General features: G+C 41.7%; 3 protein-coding genes across 4 annotated transcripts; 2 read left to right on the top strand and 1 right to left on the bottom strand.

Annotated features, from left to right (window-relative positions):
* The first annotated feature begins 1,390 nt into the window (after positions 1–1,390).
* On the top strand, positions 1,391–4,641 carry LOC115753960 (large ribosomal RNA subunit accumulation protein YCED homolog 1, chloroplastic). The gene is made up of 3 exons (XM_030692834.2): positions 1,391–1,619; positions 2,196–2,897; positions 4,125–4,641. The coding sequence occupies exons 2-3, from the start codon at positions 2,344–2,346 to the stop codon at positions 4,534–4,536; spliced, it is 966 nt and encodes a 321-aa protein (XP_030548694.1). The 5' UTR covers positions 1,391–1,619; positions 2,196–2,343; the 3' UTR covers positions 4,537–4,641.
* Positions 4,642–5,986: 1,345 nt separating this feature from the next.
* Positions 5,987–13,427, top strand: LOC115754045 (protein S-acyltransferase 11). 2 transcript variants are annotated; one of them, XR_007198484.1, is made up of 5 exons: positions 5,987–6,227; positions 7,095–7,317; positions 7,894–8,192; positions 8,713–9,248; positions 12,786–13,427. XR_007198484.1 is itself a non-coding variant. In XM_030692965.2 (4 exons), the coding sequence occupies exons 1-4, from the start codon at positions 6,210–6,212 to the stop codon at positions 9,193–9,195; spliced, it is 1,023 nt and encodes a 340-aa protein (XP_030548825.1). In that variant the 5' UTR covers positions 5,987–6,209; the 3' UTR covers positions 9,196–9,362. The 2 variants fall into 2 exon arrangements, 1 of the variants encoding a protein (XP_030548825.1); XM_030692965.2 differs by lacking the exon at positions 12,786–13,427 and having other exon boundaries at positions 8,713–9,362.
* LOC115750601 (probable metal-nicotianamine transporter YSL7) lies at positions 10,674–13,947 on the bottom strand. The gene is made up of 6 exons (XM_030688078.2): positions 13,503–13,947; positions 12,989–13,152; positions 12,741–12,838; positions 12,470–12,604; positions 12,163–12,352; positions 10,674–11,924 (listed from the first exon to the last, which is right to left on the bottom strand). Exons 1-6 carry the CDS (start codon positions 13,894–13,896, stop codon positions 10,836–10,838), a joined length of 2,070 nt encoding a protein of 689 aa, XP_030543938.1. The 5' UTR covers positions 13,897–13,947; the 3' UTR covers positions 10,674–10,835.
* Positions 13,948–19,653: the final 5,706 nt, after the last annotated feature.

The raw sequence follows: 19,653 nt of genomic DNA, 5'->3' as shown, positions 1-19,653 counted from the left end.
AAAAAGCTTTAGCTGCATGACTTTTTTTTTTTATAACTAAAACAAAAAAATCAAATCCTTCGCCGATCGCAAACAAGACAGATCTGGTGCTACGACCGTCGATTGAGGTCGCACGACCCCCGACAAGGGCCGCCTAAGGTTGCAAACCCAAGAGACGATCGCTTGGGTTGTGCGACCTAGTTAGCCCTTCTTCGAGGCAAATTTGGCCTTGTTGGCCCTCGCCGACTGCTTTTACTAAAAAAGATGATCGGTATCCTTGAATTTATATTATATTTTTAGTACGATTTTGATGGCATAATAGGCAATTAAGTAATTTTCATTAATGAGGCACTCAACATTTCGAAAATGCTCAAAACTCGATGTGGATCCTAAGACCAACTTTCACTCTCAAGCCCTTTGAGAATAGTTGCCAAACATTACAAATTTTCCTAAGAAGCTTTGGGGCCCCAAGAAACTTTCAAAACGTTGAACCAAACACTTTTTTAGTTAGTGTATCGAGTAATTAAAAAGCAAATTTTTTTTAATGATGTAGCTGTTAAATCTATCAAATTCGGTACTAGCTACGGAAATAATTTATCTCGAGAAGTCCGTACCTTCTTTTTTTTTGTAAAGAAAAAGAGGATAATTTCTAAAACTTATTACGATAATACATTTAATGTCTTAAAAATCGACATTTGGCATACCGAAGCCTTAAAACTTGTAATCCGATGCATTTGTTCTTCACTTAACTTCCTATCTTTTAAGTGGATCGTGATACTTTCAATCTATGAAATGAAAGTTAAATTTTTGGAGAATGTTTATTTTATTTTAAAGTTTTAGAATTTTTTATCACAATTGTCTCCAAATCCGGGGGGTCGGGGGTAGGGATGAGCGGTTCCCAGTCCGGTCCGGTTCCCACTTTTCGGAACCGCGGATCGGACCGGCCACCCTTGGAACCGGGAACCGGACCGGACCGTTGGTCCGGTCCGGTTCTCGGGCGGTTCTAAGGGTTTCCGGTCCGCGGTTCCAAAAAGTAGATGCACATTTTGATAGAAGACGCGATCGAGCTCAAGGTCGAGGAAACAAGGGTCGATGTACCGCGAGTTCGGCGGAGTCAAGGCCTCTTCAATTGACAGCTTTAGATCGAACTCTAAATGACCTAAACCTAAACAAAAAGTAAGCGCTAGGTTTGTTTTTTTAAAAAAATTTAAAAAAAAAGGGACCGGTGCAGTCCGATCCGGGCAATCCGATCCGGTCCGATCTGGGCCCTAGAACAGGGAACTGGACCGCCCGATCACCGGTTCTAATTTTAGGAACTGGGAATCGGACCGGATCCCCCTAAAATTGGGAACCGGATCATTGGTCCCGATTTGGTCCGGATGGTCTTTTTTGCTCACCCCTAGCCGGGGGCACGAGAACAATTTTCTAATCTTCGATTTTATTCTTTGCGGTTTGTCTTCCGGCGGGACCAGCTAAGGCCCGAGGCTCCCTGTTTTCTGGCCTGCTCTCTGCTCTACACTCCGCTGCCTCTTTCGTCGCCCTCTCTCGATCTCCCGCCGTCGCCTCCGCTCCCGTCGGCCGTTTCCGCCGCCGCCGCCGCTCAGTTCTTCACTCGGCCTCGCTTCTTCAAATGATTTAAGGTGCTTCGTTGCTGCAAAACCACACAATCCTTTTCGTGCAGCTTCATTTGTTTCTCTTGTCCCCTACTAACCTGTAAATCAAGAGCTTGGCTCTCTTTCGCGTGATTCACTCTACCGCAAGATGCCTGTCGGCTTCATTCGTTCCATGCGGGTCCTGCTTCTCTTGGGTTTTGGTAGTGACTGAAAGTTTCGATGGAAAATACTCTGTTCTCTGCGTGATGATGTTCTCTCAGCTGTTATGTGAAATTGACTCGGACGTTTTCCGTCATTGCCTTCCTTGTTGAATTGGGTTTTATTGCGAATTTAGCGTTTTGGGAGAAGCGAGTTCTACAATGCCAAGTGTTTGTGAAAATGTTCAAATTAGACAGTGTTGGACCTTGTATTTATGTAATTGTGCGTAAATCAGCATTATGTGCTGTTGTCATCAGGAACTGTGTCGTTAAAATGAAGTGGCATTAGCTGGGACTTCGAAATTTCCTTTCTTGCAGTTACTCGCCTCTACTTTGTTTCTACTATTCCTTTTTTCCGTGTATGATAATTACTGCCGTCTGAAGGCTCCTTTTTTTCTCTTTGCAGAACCACCCATTTATTATATAGTTGGTTGCGGGCGTGCAATCTAGTTTGGCGGTCGAGAATGTTGTCTCCTGCTCATTCATCATTCTAGGCTTCCAGTCCAATTCTGAACTAGTTCTTCTCTGTCCTTGTTAATTTTGGGACTTCTAAGATGTCTCCTTTGACCTCATCGTTAGTAACAGTTCCCTTCTGTTCTGGCATGTATAAATTGTATAGCTTGAAAGCTCATAAGAGTACTTCTTCTGTCGTAAGAGTTCCTGCTTCTTGCCAAGCTTCATGCGGTGTTACCGGGCATATGCACAGAGTTTTCATGCGCCAACCTTCAGACAGTTTAAAGCGTGCTCCAAGAGATTGCGGTTCTCAGTCCTTCACTGGTGATGATACTTCATTTTTTGATTGGGGCGACCTAGAGCTGGATGGCGATGAGGATGTGGACTCTCCGTGGGAAGGTGCTGTTGTTTATAAGAGAAATTCTTCAGTTTCACATGTAGAATACTGTACCACCTTAGAGAGGCTTGGGTTAGAGAAGCTTTCGACAGAGTTATCCAAATCTAGGGCCTCAGCGATGGGAATTCGTGTGACCAAAGCCGTGAAGGATTATCCTCATGGAACACCTGTACAGATATCCATTGATGTCAGCAGGAAGAAGCAAAAGTTGAGGCTTGACGGGATACTAAGAACTGTCATCACTCTTGGTTGTAACAGGTACTTTTGTTTTTATTTTCTTACTTGACCATCGTAAGTCCTCTCTTGCATTTCGTATGCAATATCATCATTTGTTCAAGCAATCCACATCTTAAGAACAATGATTCGTTGGAATTGATTTTTTTTTTTTTGGGGGGAGTAAATCCAAGGATTGAGACACCATTTAGCATATGTCATAATCCTTTCCGAGTCAGTCTATTATCTTAAGATGTATTGGTGGAGGATATAGCTAAATAAACACTTGCTCTTTCATAGAAGTTAAGGAAGTCTATCCCTACTGTGCTCTTCCTATTTTCATTCCATAGTGGAAGCTTTACGGCCTTGCATAAGGCCTCTGTTTATCCTTTTTCTTCAAGCACGGCCCTTTGCAGCTTGCTCTGAGCTTCTTTCTTGTGGATGGAGGAAGCTTCAATGAAACTCTTAAAATGAATGGATCTCTTTTCTTGTGCATGCTTGGTCCAGAACACTCATTTCTTCCATTGCCAGTAACTTTAGATTTAGAATCAAGTGTTGCTTGATTCTCCTTTCAATATCCTCATTTTGTGTATCTGTGGTAATATTGGGATTAAAATTTTGGAAGTACCTTCCAGATTTGGCTGACTTCCTGAGACTGGATAAGTACATAGATTTTGTCAGCCAGGAAGAAATTTTGGTGGGTCTCGTTAATCATTTCTCAGTTTGCTTTGGAACTTTTGAGATTATATGGAACTGTCAAAGAGTCTTGTTCATTTGAAGATGTGCCTGTTGTCCTTAGCTGCTGACACTCTTATTCAACATGCTTTATAGAAGATAATGATCCTACCAATGATATGAATAACTTCAGTGCTCAGTCGGAGCATTTTACGAAACAAATAACCTGGCTCATGGAGTAAGTACAGTTTCATAACTTGCACAGTCAAGGACACCAAAATATACAAGAAAAGAGAAATTGCAAGGTGAAACTGCTTTCAAGATCATCCATACACGAACTCATGTACAGGGGTGATATTTTTGCATTCTCCCATCCGTTTTGTTCACATTGATTGTATGTGCTCCAACACAGCCTCATATTGGCTATGGGGAAGACCCTGTGAAATGTAATCAACATTGTTTTCCCTGTAATGTTGCAGATTCTTCAAGTGATTTTAGGCAAAAAGAAAAAGAAAGATAAATGATGTTCTTTCACTTGTGTTGGTTACTGTAGAGCCTAATTATGTTTTTCCATTACCTTTAAACCGGGCTCTATAGGTGTGGCGAGCCTGCCGCTGAGTGCATATACTCCAATTTCTCACTTTTGTTGACCGAAGATCCCATTGAAGAGCCTGAACTTATCGACATGGGGGTCATCTTTGGACGAGATAAGTCCAAACCATCCCCAGCTGATGAGGAAGGAGATGACGAGGATGAGGGTTCTATCGACCTGGATGACCGGCTGTATTTTCCTCCTGAAGAGAAGGAAATTGACATCTCGAAGCACCTAAGGGACTTGGTGCATGTGGAGATCACCATAAACGCGGTGTGCGATCCTAATTGCAAGGGCATGTGCCTCAAATGCGGGACGAACCTGAACACCAGCAGTTGCGCTTGCAGGGAAGATCCGGTGGAAAAGAAAGTTCAGGGCCCTCTCGGAAACCTTAGAAAGCAAATGCAGCGGAATTGATATTGAACCGGTGTAATCGTAGCTTTTTGTTTGATCCATGCTTGTTGATCAATCGACATTTTTTCTGTCAATTATGCAAGTGCTACAAAATGAAGCATTGAGATTCTCCAAGCTGGCTTAAAGGTGAAGAATATGAAGTGCTAATTGGTGACACCAGTGAAGTCGTCAAGCTTGTTGCACTAAAAAGGCCAAATGCAATGCAATGGCTTTACTCTGGACAAGCTTAAAACTTGTCAGCGTTTCACTCATCACCGCATGTCATTGGAGGGCGAAAAAAATTGGATTCATCGCCAGCATTCTTCGACCCACCCCCTGCAGTGGCAACAGTAAAACAGCTGAACTAGAAGGGCATATACTGTGGAAATTGAATTCCAAACCACATAGCCGACGAACTCGGGTCTATATGGTGCGAAGCGCATCCTCCGAGCTACTTCGATGCGACGCACATCTGCTGGAAATTTGCGCACCGCGCGTATGGTATGGCTACTGTAAATGGGGAAAGAGGATGTATAAGCGGCTGGAAACTGGGAGTGAGTGGAGAGTTTTCCCAAAGGCCTGATGTAATTGCAACTGGAGGTCAACGTACCTGCAGTCAATTACTCCTTCACGAAACTTGACTCAAAGACGGTAATGGAAGGAGCGAAAAATGATGGATTGGAAAAATATTTTTCCTAAAAATAGTTGTTTATATAGCTTATAAAATACATAATTAATACCACGAAAAATTCTAAACTGCTATGATAAATTTATCTCAAACTATTTTTTAACCAAAAAATTCCCAAACTAGAACATCTATGAGTTCACCCGTGATAAATTTATCTCAAACTAAATTTTTTGATTACTAAAAACCTCAAACCGATACATATGTGACATATTTACCTTTCGTTAGTTTACGTTAAATCGGACTAATACCACAAACAATCTCAATAAACCCCAAATCGATACACCCGATAACTGGCATGTGTCATTCAAGTTAATAATTTGATGGTGAAATTTAACTAAAAACTAATTGTGGGTAAATTTATCACAAGTGTACCGGTTCCGGATAAATTTGTCACAAGTATACTAGTTTGAAATTTTTTGTGGTCAAAAAAATATTTTGGGATAAATTTATTACGAGTGTATCAATTTGAGATTTTTTGTGATTAAAAAATGAATTAGGATAAATTTGTCACATGTATATCAATTTTGAATTTTTCATGGTATTAATCCTAAAATAAATTAAGTAAATAATATTTTTATCATGCACAAAATTATTTAGGTATAAATTATTATCAATGATAAAAATATTTTCAATTGATTAAATATTTTAAGTGATACAAATGAATTTTTAGGGAAATGTTTTGGGATTAAAGTGTAATTTCAATGAGTTGACCTGAAAAGAATTCGAAATTGCTTGGAAATTAGCGCCGTAGAAAGAGAAATTCCCGGATATCTGAGGCCGAGTCCGGTTCGACCGAGCACCACCAACCAGTTCGTCGCCGGCTTTCGCTGACTCGCACTCGCACCTTCATCAACTTCCTCTCTCTCTCTCTCTCTCGGAGACGTTGCTGCGGAGGAGGCGAAGACGGAGTCGTCGAGATTGATTCCCGACGGCCCTCGCCATTCGGACCGCGAAGTCGGAAACACGAAGCTCCTGCTTCGTTCTTCGTTCGCCGAGGTGGCTGCGCAACATGATTGACTTGGCCGTGGTGTGTATTTGCCACCTCGGCTATGTTTCGCTTCGTCGTCGTTCGGTTTTCGTTCCTCACTAGTAATAGCTCCTCTGTTTCGATCCGTGCTATATAGAGTTTCAACCGTGGGTTCTTTGGTTGTGCTTTCGTTGATGGTGAGGAACGAGCTTAACGATGTTCCTTTTAGCTGTAATCTTCTGCCGTAGTTTTTTTCTTTGGGGGTTTGTTTTCAGCTCTTAAGAAGAGGATATTCTCTTATGATATCGATCTGCGATTTGAGTGGCATCGGTAGGCGTTTCTTGAAGATTGATTCCGGTAGTGAATTCAATCGAGGATGATCAAGCTATATAGGATGATCATGTTTGGAGTGTATTTTACTTTAAATTATGGTGGAGAGAGAAGCCATTGAGGAAGTGGCTCCGAAAGAAGTTGGAGGCTCAAATCTGAGCATATTGGTTTTTCTGCTTGCACTAGTTACTTACGCCATTTACTGTTTGCGGATGAATGAGATTTAAATGAAATCCGGACATCAACGCCTTTTTTTTGGATGAATCTACGAATGAGATTGTTTGATTCGGATGAGAGAAGATTCAAGTCGCAGACATTTTTTCCCTAATTAATGGAAGAGTTAAAGCAAACCTGTATTTGATACAAAGATTAATGTGTCACTCAGCGAGTAGACTTGACAGTTTAATCATTTAAGTAGTTAATCTGATGTATTAGGATGACAAAATGAGAACATCATGAGCCATTTAAGATTTTGTTCTCGTCTGTGAAGCAAGAATTCCATTGGTGTTGTCAGTGATCATGTTCCCTTGTGCTATGCTCTTCACCTTAAAGTGGGTATGCACACATATTGGATTCATGTCCTGCCTTTTCGTGAAGGAGCATGTTGAAGCGACAGTCGGGGAGGAAAATGAGAGAACATGCTGGGGTTGTGGACTTCGCGTTCTTTTACCATCCAATGCACCTATTTTCAAGTGTGGTTGGTGTGGAGCCATAACAAATCAGCGCTCACGGAAACGAAAAGATAAGTCCCTGTGGTGGAGACGCTGGCGTGACCGGTGCTTTGTTAGTGTTGTGTCTTTGTTTATGCTCTTCATTTTGGGTGAGTTGCTGAACCAGCTTTCTCTTGCTAGTGGATAGTCTTCCCTTATTGTGTTGCTCTATACGGCTAGTGGTCATGCTTCACTTTTGTCTGCAAAATGCAAGTATGCACACAAACTCCAAGGACTGTTTTCTGGTAGAAGGATGAAAAGCATTCAGGCTCTATTTGAAGTCAAAGAATGCCTTATCAGTTAGCTAATGATCCTTTTTGCACTTTGAAATTTGAAGAGAAAGCAAGGTGGTGATTGAAACCATCTTGTTGCTAGGAATTGTGCTTAGAGGTGGAATCTGTATCTTGACAGACTATAATTAGTTAGGCTTAGTGGACCATGTTCAGATTTGTTTGCAGTGTGGAGATAGACAGAGCAGAACAATTAGTATCTGAGCTTTTCATTGTGGTCATAATAGCAGAATGAAATGAGATATGTTTCCAACATGTTATGCTATTGTTTTTTTTTTTTTTGTCTTGTTTACTTGTGTACAAGACATCCAGGTCCTTTTTAGCTCATCTTATTGTTGAAAACGACCATACATAGTCTGATAACTCGGCTCTTGTTTTATGTTATTTGTTTTTCAGGTGGTGGAGTTTGGGCAGTTTACCCTGTTGTTTTCTCCATCAGCTATTTCTGTGGCATCTTCCACTCCCTTGTAACTGCAATATTGGCAGTAAGTACCTTTACAACCTTTGGCCTTGCTGCATTTCGCTGTGCAGGCAGGCCTCCAGACATACAGTGGGGCAGCTATCCAGTGGTGGGGAAGGGGGACCTTGAGGATTATACCTTCTGTCTTTATTGTTGTAAGCCAAAGTCACCGAGAACTCATCATTGTCGTTCATGTGGAATGTGTATAGACTACATGGATCATCACTGCCCATTTGTAAGTTTCCAGCATCTTTTGTTTTCTCGAAAGTACTGCTTTGAATACACCATATCTGCTTTAATCTGATTAATGCGAATAGCGGAGCCGTGAGACAAAATTAACTATTTAAATCTTCACATCTTCCTGAAGCAGCCCCCGTAGTCTCACCAAAAGAGAATACTGGTTTTCTTTATTTCTTTTCATATTTTTTGTACTTCAGGTGGGGGAAGAATTGGTAATTTTCACTTTGTGATTATACTTTGTCGTGAAACCCCATTGACTTGATACCAAATGAAATTAGCTCACTTTCGAATTGTTGATTGTTGTTGCTTTCTTTTGTTTATTGGGGGACTTTTACTTGCCTGCAGTAATAATTTCTTCTCTAGCATATCCTGTGAGTCTGTGAGGTCAATCACTTATTTCTTGAGAGTAGATAAAAACTAGTTGTACCTATGATTTTCCTTCCCTTTTCTTCTTTCCTTTTTTTTTTTTTTTTTTTGCATTTGTAGGTGATGCCTTTATTTACTCTGTGTTGCAGATAGGGAATTGTGTTGGAGCCACAAACCATCGGCACTTTATTATCTTCCTTATCTCATCTCTACTCAGCACCATGTACGTCGCTATCATATGTTCTTATGCAGGGTGGCATATCTGGCCACCACTGAGGTTTACATCTCTTGCTCGTCCATACGCATTTGGCAATGGTTCTGTTTTAAGAGTGGTCAGAGAACTATCTCTTGCTTTGTTAAGTTCTGCTACGCTATTATCGGCAAGGGGCATTATTCTTGTGTACTTAATTGTCTCTAGTCTCTCTGTTCAGATAGGCCTCACTGTCCTTTTATGGCAACAACTTTGTTATATCTATGAAGGGGAAACATATTTAAGCCATCTAAGTTCAGGGGCAGGTGGTCGGTCTGGGGAGAGAGATTGTCAGAATCTCGTGCGTTTTTTCGGTTGTCCCTATGCTTTCTTGAGATATTTGCCGATTAACCGAAGTTCTCGGAAGAGACATAGAAAATGAGATGGAATGTGAAAAAAATAACTCACTCTCTTGTGTCTTGATTGATTCTTCTCGATCTTTTTCTCCCATGTTCCACCGCTGAAGTTGTCTATTTCCGAATCGTCTTGCAATGTATGTCTTTGTCATCTTATCTCTCCTTTCAGTTGCCATTAATTTAAGATTTATGACCAGTGATGCTGTTTGTCAGTTGCTATTTTTATGTCATTGTTCTTCAGAGCTAAAATTGAACGTAGGAAGACGGCATGATCATGTTTGTCCTAAATACCTTTCGCAGGAGGCCATTGTTCGATTCGACTATAAAGAGTCGGCAAAGGTTTGCAATTGTTTTCCCACGAGTTTCCCGAGCTTTGCACTGATACGAACTATCGACCTTTTCTAAGATAATAGTATCATTTCACACTTTCCAAAAGTCCACTCGTAACTGCTGCATTTGTGATAAATCAATTTTAGCTGGCAGTTCTTTTAATAATGGGTAGACATTATGGGTGCGTTTATTTCATTGAAAACTTCATGATAATGGAGAATGTTTTTCATAAAAATCCTTTTTAATTCCTTGAAAATGGTTAGTTTCAATTTGTTTGGTAGTGTAGGGGAAGTAAATTCATTCCTTGTAAGTCATTTTCGGCTAAAGAACATTAGAAGTGCCAAAACTTGTATACGGCGCTCATTTTAGTACCAAAACTTTTAAAACGATCACTTAAGTGCTAATTTTTTAAAAAAATGATCACTTAAGTGTCAACTTTTTTTAAAAACAATCACATCAGTGTGAACTTCAATTTCAGTTGACATGACTTATCGGAAATCCGACACGTGCTTTTTTAATTAATATTTGAGCCGACGTGGCTCAAGAGAGTTGACACTAAAGTGATCATTTTTTTAAAAAATTGGTACTTAAATAATCGTTTTTAAAAAAAAGTTGACACTTAAGTGATCGTTTTGAAAGTTTTGACATTGAAATGATCGTTTTTCAAAAATTTTAGTACTTAAGTGATTGTTTTGAAAGTTTTGACACTAAAAATGAGCATCGTATACAAGTTTTGGCACTTGTAGTGTACTTACGCCGTCACTTTCCCTCAATCTAAGCGTGCTGCTTTCAATTTATGGGAAATGTCTTTCGAAAATCGATTATTTTTCAATCATCCATTCTGTAAAAAGTCTTTGACCTCCCCCCAAAAAAACTGTAAAAAGTCGGAAACTAATTTCTAGAAAGTAGTTTTTCTTTAAACGAACCAATCTTTATTATGTTTAATAATGGAAAGCACGTAAATTCAATTTCCACCGTTAAATGATGAAATGGTATTCCGAAATATCAACTGTCGTACCTAATTACCCTGCTTTGTGATGAGCATACGGTAGGAGTACCGCACAAAGAAGACAAATAGATGCAGTTGAAGTTGGGAAAACCATTGCTTCAAGATTCGGATAACCGTCCGAATGGAGAACAATCATAATGCAAAAGAACCACCCAAAAACACCAGTGAACCAAGCACGTTCCTAAAACCACCGGAAGCCCGACCGCAATGTAGTTTAATTTTCGCGAAGCATTTAAAGAATTCTCGCATACAAGTCAAATTAAAATGAGCGAAAACATCGAAGGTATTTACAGGCTTGCTTGTAATAGAGCTGAGTTTGCATATTTACTACCCGTCCAAGAAGCTGTCGACTTTCTGGTTGACGGCGGCAGACAGGAACTTCATGCAGATAGGGGCTTGAACTCCGGCGAGGGAGAGGATCGCGGCTGGAACCCCCCACAATGAGTCACCACAAATCAAGCCAGATGCGACCGCGGGCCCAAAGTCCCTTGCCTTGTGCTTGTTGCTCCTCTCCCAGAGGAAGAGTATCAAGCTACCCATGCACATGTCGATCGCGAAGTAACTGCCAAGGTAGAACGGAATCGCCATGCACATGGCGCTCGGGACAAATCTGTAGAGCCGGTGCTTCGTCTCGAAATGCTGCAAGAGCTCTTTAATGAGGTTCAGGAGGATCGCGACTACGAAGCAGAGTATAGCGAGGTTGAGGCAGTTCTTGGGGAGGGAAGACACACCCTCCACGCCCAAGAGCGCAATGCCTCTGTACATTAGGGCATACGGGGCGGGGAACGAGCCTGTGGGATCGCCAATCGGATAGGCCTTGTAGAAGAACCAGAACACCAGGGGTGACATCACGCAGCTGATCGCAGTCCCGTACACCTGGCTGAAGAACATCGAGCGCGGCGACGACAGGGTCAGGTACCCGGTCTTGAAGTCTTGCATGAGATCAGCAGCTGTGGAAACAATGTTCATCATGACGCCACATGACACGAGGCCCGCGATCACTCCCCCGTTCTCCATCCCGACCCACGCGCTGAAGATAATGATCGCAAACTTGCCGTAGTTTGAGGCGAGGGACCAGTCAGTGAGGCCGCAACCGTAGGCGTTGCAGAAGGCCAGGAGGGGTGCAATGGCATAAGCGACCATAAGATGGTAGAACTTTATCTGGGGGAAGATGAAGGGAAGGACTATGATGGATATGACCGCGAGGCCAATGTATCCACCAAAGGCGACCCAGTTCGGAATCTGGTCCTTCAGGAAGTAGAGGTTTCGCCGCTCGTCATTGTAGTCAGTTTCATCAGGCGTGTCGGAGGATGATTCCTTCTTAGAGTTTGCAATGAGGCTGCTTGTGGTTTTGATCAGCATGAGCACCACATGGAAGAGGCCATCGCCGAGCATCATCGCAATCGCGAGAAAAACCTATGAAGATCAATCCATGCCCAGTAATAGAATTTTCAGTAAGTTTGGTTAAGAACTCAACGATGTTGCAAGTTAATTTTCATATAAAACCATCTCCAGTTGTTTGGTTTATTTGAGGTGGACAAAAGTCACAAACCTAGTTTCATGCGTGCTCTGTACAACTTCTTTTCAAGCTTAATTTAGAGGTTCAGTTGTCTTTAGGAAATTCAAATATGTAATGGAGGGTGGTGAAAGTTACCCTATATCCCTGAATGCCATGGAGGCTGCTCGGGGAGAGCTCGGCGCTGTACCAATCGCCTTTCTTCGTCTCGATGAGAGGCCACATGATTCCCCACGATAGGACGGCGCCGATGAGCAGAGATATGTTTACCATGTAAGGGCATATCATTCCCACGCCGACGTAGGTGGACGAAAAATCAAAGTAAAACCTAGGGAGAGAGGGTCACAGGTAAAGCTCGAGTCGCATGAAAGTTATCCATTTGAAGGAAAAATTCCTCTCATTACATATTAATAGGAGCGTTATGATGAATTATGATGTCAGAAACCTTTGCTTATAAGCTTGGAGGCCGAAAGTCGGAAAGCTGCTGAATCCGCACCCGTCGGCGACGGCGAAGAACCACTGGAAGCATGCCCAGAAAAAGCTCAGACAGAAGGTCTTGAAGAGCACAACTACTTGCTTCCTGTGTTTCAGAGCAGTATGAACCACATCAAATCACAATTTGACTTAGAATTAGGAAGGGGTGAATTCAATACTGTGCATATTCATTGATTGGCTAAACAAGGTAATGGAAAAAGTTCTAAGTTGAGAGAGAGTACTTGGCCAACTTGGCCCCTTTAGGGGTGTGGAAGCTGTTGATGAGGAAAGCAGTGGCAGTTCCACTGGGGTACGTCAGCTTGTACCTCATGATCATCATCTGTTTTGTTGGCAAAACGAATCCATGAATCTCAAGGAGAGACAAGACGAATGAACAGCCCGTTTACATAGTCCGCAACGGCGGTTAAATGTAATAAACTCGAGATTATAAGCACCGGATTCTCAACGCGGTGACGGCAACAAGCAATACCTTTCTTAGGGGGACGATGGAGAACAAGCCGACGAAGCTGACGACAAAGAGGAAGCCTATGATCCAACCGAGCGAGAGCTTCTTCACGTTGGCCGGCGTGTTCCCTCCATCTGCTTGCGCCGCTATGTGCGCACTCATTCCCAACAGATAGGTCGCCGTCCCACCTGTTATTGGTACTTCTTAGAAAGCGGGCAATGCCACGAATATTAAAAAGACCAAAGTTTGCGAATTTGGGGTTCGATAAACATTCTATTTGCCACATGATCACGTAGGAAAACAATTTTCTAGATCAGTTTCAGGTTCGCGACGTTGCTGGAAACTATTTGAGTATTTCTCTTTCTTTGTATTGTATGGAAAGATTTCTAGTTGAAGAAGTCTACATGTTTGAATACGATAAAACGAAAATATATTCTTTAGTGCAATGAGAAAACAAGTTAAAAGATCGAGGCGCGCATTGCGTCTGTATGAATCTACGTACATAAAACGTCTTAGCTTAGGGTTGAATGGTACGTACTGCTAAATGCGATCCCGGAGGAGGCCACGACGCACGTCTGGATCACGGTGGTCTCCTGCCGCGTGAAGGGCTGCTTCAGGAGCCCGCACCTCTCGAGGAGGCTCGTCCAGGACTTGACCATGGCAAACCCGAGCAGGCCGGCGGCCACGTTCAGCGACGGGATGACGCCAGTGCTGAGGTTGAGCTTGCACACGATGAAGTTGAAGACGAGGCTGAGGATGAGGCCCGTGACCAAGGCCCTCACCGTCAGCTGCTGCCTCCACGGCGGCACCTCCGTGTCCTTGAAAGCCTCCTCCACCACAATCTTCTCGCCGGCCCTATCGGCCGTCGTCTCTAGTGCCTCCCAGCTCCGGTCGCCGCTCTCCTCCTCGTATCGTCCCGGCCTCCTCTCCATGATGGCCTCAAAGAAAGCAACAAGGCCTCCCAAAAACCCTAATCCCCCCTCTCTCTCCCACCCCTTTTATATATCTAACACTGAACAGAAGAGAGAGAGAGAAACCCTAGAATTAGAAGGTGAGAGAGATTGAGTTGGAATGGGAATTCAAAAGAGAAAGGGGGTGCTGGAAACATGGTGGGATTCAATCTCAGCCAGCCAATCAAACCAAAGTAGAGAGCAAGCATTCTCGGACGAGAGTGTTTTTAGGGCAAACACAACATTGACCAGAGGCCATCCGCCAACCGGTCACGGACACGTGGCACAGAATCGACATAGGAGATCCCGCTGGATAGAGAGAATCTACGCTGCATCCGTATCTTGACTAGCCACGCATCTAAGAGAATCTCGATCGTCCATTATCTCTGGCTCGCTTTTTTTTTTTTTTTGCAGTTCTATACATATGCATTGTTCATGTTAGAGATATTGTTAGGTGTCATAATCTTCCGTGATTGATTCTGATTGATCTGATTAGTCTTTCTTGATTGATTCTGTTTGAGTGTATTTGATATTGTAATATTTAGTTGCTTTAGATTTTATCGAGTCGATTCCTCGAGTGGCCGATTCCCCACGACAGTTCTCCCGACGAACCCCGCCGGCAACGACCTCTGTGCTCTTGTTGCCAAAGACCCAACGCGACTCGTGTGCAGCCGTGAGGCTGAGAGATTTTACCAATTGACGCCGCTGTATTCATTCATCACCGTTTCCCCTTGTTTGCTATTATTGACCTTTGTTGAGTGTTTTCGAAAAACGAACACCACCATCAAAATCGCTGCCCTCAAACGAGTGCAATCCTAAAATTTCGTCTTTAACATACATGTGAAGCCACCGCACGTGACGGCACGCACCGCCGCATCGCTAGTCCACCGATGCCGTCCTCTGTAAGTCTCATTTCCGACATCATACATTGGCTTTCGTCCACGCCCGCCGCCACCAATAAGTTCCTCATCCTCTGCCTAGTCCAACCAACCAAACCCCGTCATCGGAAGAGCTGTAACGTGCCCTCACGTGCCGCGAGATCCACAAGCACGTGCGTTCCACTTGACTAGCCGGAGTTCTCTGCCACTTGTCACCCACGTGTCCGCCACGTTTGCTCTACATGTCCGCCACGTGCCCAATAGTTGATCGACGTTGACCATCGTTGATTGGGCGTTGACCACGTCAACCGTATTGGTTTGCTCACCGTTTTAACCGGTTCAACCATTTTTGAACCGGTTCTTGGTGTTTTCATATCGGTTCTTCCGAATCTATTTTTGGCCTTTTCTTCATACCAGCTCTGGAAGTGTCACTTTATCTTGAAACTTGCACAGATTTTACTGGGTTTATACTAGTTATTTATCATGGATAAAGTAGAAGTCTTAGTACCCATTCAGACAATCTTAAATGGATCAAACTATATTTTATGGGCTCAAGAAATATTGAGTTTTCAAAGAGGACGTAGGCTTTGGCGATAGGTCACTGGAGATATTCGTGACCCCACCCGGGCGATTGGTGAGACCGATGACAAATTTGCTGAACCATTGGAGAAATGGGATAGCAAGAATCATAAGATATTCACATGGTTTCGAAATACTTGGATTCCATCTATCAAAATTCGGTCGCTTAGAAACGACAAAGGAAGCTCGGCATCTTCTTGCTAGTCGTTATTACACATCAGACATAGCTCATCAATGTCAACCGTTAGGAAATTTACATCGTATGCATCGGGGGACAGGCCTGTCCCTTAATGAGTTTTTATCTTCCATGCATGCTATATGGGACCAGCTAAATTTATCCGAACCGAAATGGGTGTCGAATGTTGATGCTAGTAAGTTTGCTGAATATCGCGATTGTATGCGTGTTATGCAATTTCTGATGGCACTTTATGATGAGTTTGAACTTGTGCATACTTCACTTCTACATCGAGATCCTTTTCCTCAACTTGAGGTAGTCGTCCCGGAATTGTTAACCGAGGAGACTCAACTTGCTACTTTAAAGGCACAACACACTACTCCATCGGTTTCCATGCCTACGGATGCGGTGTTGCTACTTCAGGATCCTCCTCTTGGCAGAAGCCCTATTGCACAGACCGTCGCCAATTTGGTCATCCCGCATCCAATTGTTATCGGCTACAACATAAGCAACCTACGGGAATGAACAACCAATCTCGGTTAGAGGTCCGCATGCATGCCCACCCACTACCGCTGCTACCATTGAGGATTTCTCTAAAACTTCGTCTATTACTCTATAGTTAGACGATCTTCGATCCACAATCTATTTCATGATTCAAGAGTCCGATACTTCTAATTCTTCTGCTCCGTCAGTAACCCCAGGTACTCCTAATTCATGGTTCTTTGATTTTGCTTGTTGTAATTGCATGACCTCCAACTCCAATTTATTCAAGTGAAAATCATACAATTCACAAGTTCCTATTATTCATACAGGTGATAACTCTCGGATGATAGTTAGTCATACAAGGAACATTTCGACGTCCATACCCAATACATTTATGGTTCCCAAACTCTCATTAAACTTGATATCCGTGGGACAGCTATGTGAATTTGGTTTTGACATTCATTTCTCTTCAAATGGTTGTTGTGTAAATGATCCATGGATGGGACAGACAAATGGGACAGGCCGTAAAGTGGGATGCTTGTTTGAACTTATTTCGTTAAAGCTTCCCAATTACTTTATTAGTAGTGCTGCCACAGTTTCATCTGAAACTTGACATTCTCAATTAGGTCATCGTTCTTTTCTAGATTAAGCCCTCTTATCCTAATTGGTCATTTAGGTTCTGTTGACAATAAAAATTTTGATTGCTTACCTTGTAAGTAGGAAAAACATCATGCTTTACCATTTAATAATAGTGAATCTATATCTTCTGCATCATTTGATCCGATTCATTCTAATATTTGGGGACCATCCCCTACTCCCACTATTGGAGGATCTCATTACTTTGTGATTTTTATGGATGATTATTCTCTTTATACATGGCTTTATCTTTTGAAGAATCGATCTAAACTTACTCATATTTTTAATAATTTCGTTGCCAAGATCAAAACACAAATTTTCCCAAAAGATCAAGATTTTTTTGTGCTGATAATGCCATGGAATACAGGGAAAAAGAGTTACTTCGAATTCTTTCTCAGAACGGTACCATTATTCATTGTTCTTGTCCAGGAACTTCTCAACAAAATGGTTGAGCAGAGCACAAACACAAATATATCTTAGACATCATCTATACTCTTCTAATATCATCATCCCATCCAAAGCAGTTTTGTGGAGAAGCTTGTCATACTGCTGTATATACTATCAATCGTATTCTCTCACCTCTTATAGGTAACATTTATCCTTATCAATGTTTGTATGATAGTGTTCCAAATTATAATTTGCTTAGAGTATTTGGTAGTGCATGTTTTGTGCATCTTCTTCCTAATGAACGCATGAAGCTAGAACCTCGTGCTCACCTATGTTGTTTCCTTGGATATGGCATTGAGCATAAAGGATATAGATGTTGGGATCCTATTTCTAATCGACTTCATGTATCTCGCTATGTTACATTCTAGGAACATAAGATGTCCTCATCTCTCAAGCCCTTTACATCCTCCACGATTGTCCGCTTATTCACCAATGCCTCTATTGATCTATTTCCTAAAGATGACACACACGAATCTTCCTCTCTGGAATTGTCCACTACGAATCTTGATGCAGGTAATCTACTTGGCAGCTCCCGACATGTTTGTGCCATCCGTGGATTCTCCATCATTGGATGTTCCTTCTTCTCCTGTTCATCGTTCTACCTATGTAAGTCAACCATCTGTTCGACTTCGTGATTTTCATTGTTATTCTACCATTGCTTCTTTCCACAAGCTTCGCATATATAGAGAAGCTCATACTAATCCTCTTTGGTAGCAAGTAATGGTGGTTGAGTTGCATGCACTAGAAAAATCTCATACTTGGGATTTGGTTGATTTGCCTCCTAAAAAGTCTGCTATATATTGTAAATGGATGTACAAAATCAAAACAAAGGCAAATGGTACAGTGGAACGCTACAATGCTAGACTAGTAGCCAAAGGCTTCACTCGAGAGTATGGTATTGACTATGATGAGATGTTTGCTCCAGTTGCATGTCTTTCTTCTATTCGCAGCCACCTTGCTATTACTGCTATTAAGATGTGGCCTCTATTCTAGATGGATGTAAAAAATGCATTCCAGATCTCACTGAAGAAGTTTATATGGAGCCTTCTCCTGGATACATGCACAATTCTAATAAAGTGTGTCACTTATGTCGAGCATTATATGAACTGAAGTAGGCTCCCCGTACATGGTATTCCAAGTTTAGTTCCACTATGGAAGATCTTGGATTTACCTCTAGTCCATACGACAATGCTTTATTCAACGAACATCTCATGGGAATATTCTACTACTCTTATATGTGGATGACATGATTAATACTGGTGGTGATCATCGCGGTATTACGAAACTACAGCAGTATTTGAGTCAACAATTTGAAATGAAAGATCTCGGACAACTCAATTATTTTCTAGGTTTGGAAGTTGCTTCAAATTATCTTGGTATTATCTCTTTCTCAAGCAAAATATGCCACTGATCTTCTTTGAAACTCCAGTTGACCTCCTCTATGTCACCTTGAGTTTGAGGGGGGACGTTAGAGATATTGTTAGGTGTCATAATCTTCCGTGATTGATTTCGATTGGTCTGATTAGTCTTCCTTGATTGATTATGTTTGACTGTATTTGATATTGTAATATTTAGTTGCTTTAGATAGCATTCTGGAACAACCTATAAACAGGCCCTTGTATCATCAGTATCATGTACAAAAATGTACAGAAATTATATTATCTCACTTTCGTTAATAGTTCGATTCATAAATTTTTCGTTACTTCACACGTTCATTTTATGATAAAAAGTGAATAGCAAGCAAATTCGGATTGTCGGGTCGGGGAGTATATCTCGAATAACCTCATTTTATTTGATCATCTACCGACACGAGCATGGAAGCTCGATTACCCAATGAATCGGTTGATATGATTCCAATGGATGATATTTGATTCTCGAGTTAGAAATCCCCCGATGCCTCAAGCCAAATGCACCAAGCCTGACCTTCCTTCGTCCCCATAGTTTCCTTGAAATAAATGCGCTTCACACTGAATTTTGACTGAAACATTTAAATAGTAAGGTTATTGGTGGAACTAATACCTACTGGACTTTCATGGGGATTGGATATCAATTCTAAATGGGTCATGAAATAAATAAAGTCTTTTACCAAAAAAAGTCTAAAACCAATTACATGGCAATTAATTTAGTTCTAAAGTTTTCATTTCAGTGCTAAACCTTTTAACGATTCGCCAACGTAGTCCTTTTGGCCAATTTGGAAATGGACGTTGGTCGTTCTACGTGGCACGCTGATACTAACATGGGCAATTTTTACAATTTATTTTGAAAAATTTCGGAATCTTTTTCCTTTTTGGTCATTCTTTTCTTTTCTTCCTTCCTGGCCACCCCGCTCGCTTGGAAATCCAAAAATAATAATAGAAAAAATAATAGAAAAAGGAAAAAAATTGGGAAAATTTTTTTTAAAAAAAAAAGTTGCAAAAAATCGTCTACGTTAGCTATTTCGGATCAAAATTGGCGAGAAGAATTATATTAACAAATTGTTAAAAGATTTCAGATTTAGTCAAACTAAAAAATTTAGCACCGAATCGACATACATACAACTTT

The sequence above is a fragment of the Rhodamnia argentea genome, chromosome 5 (genome assembly GCF_020921035.1).
Source record: "Rhodamnia argentea isolate NSW1041297 chromosome 5, ASM2092103v1, whole genome shotgun sequence".
In the NCBI taxonomy this organism is placed as follows: Eukaryota; Viridiplantae; Streptophyta; class Magnoliopsida; order Myrtales; family Myrtaceae; genus Rhodamnia; species Rhodamnia argentea.
The sequence above is the reverse complement of the archived record's forward strand: the minus strand, read 5'-3'. Positions and strand labels throughout refer to the sequence as shown.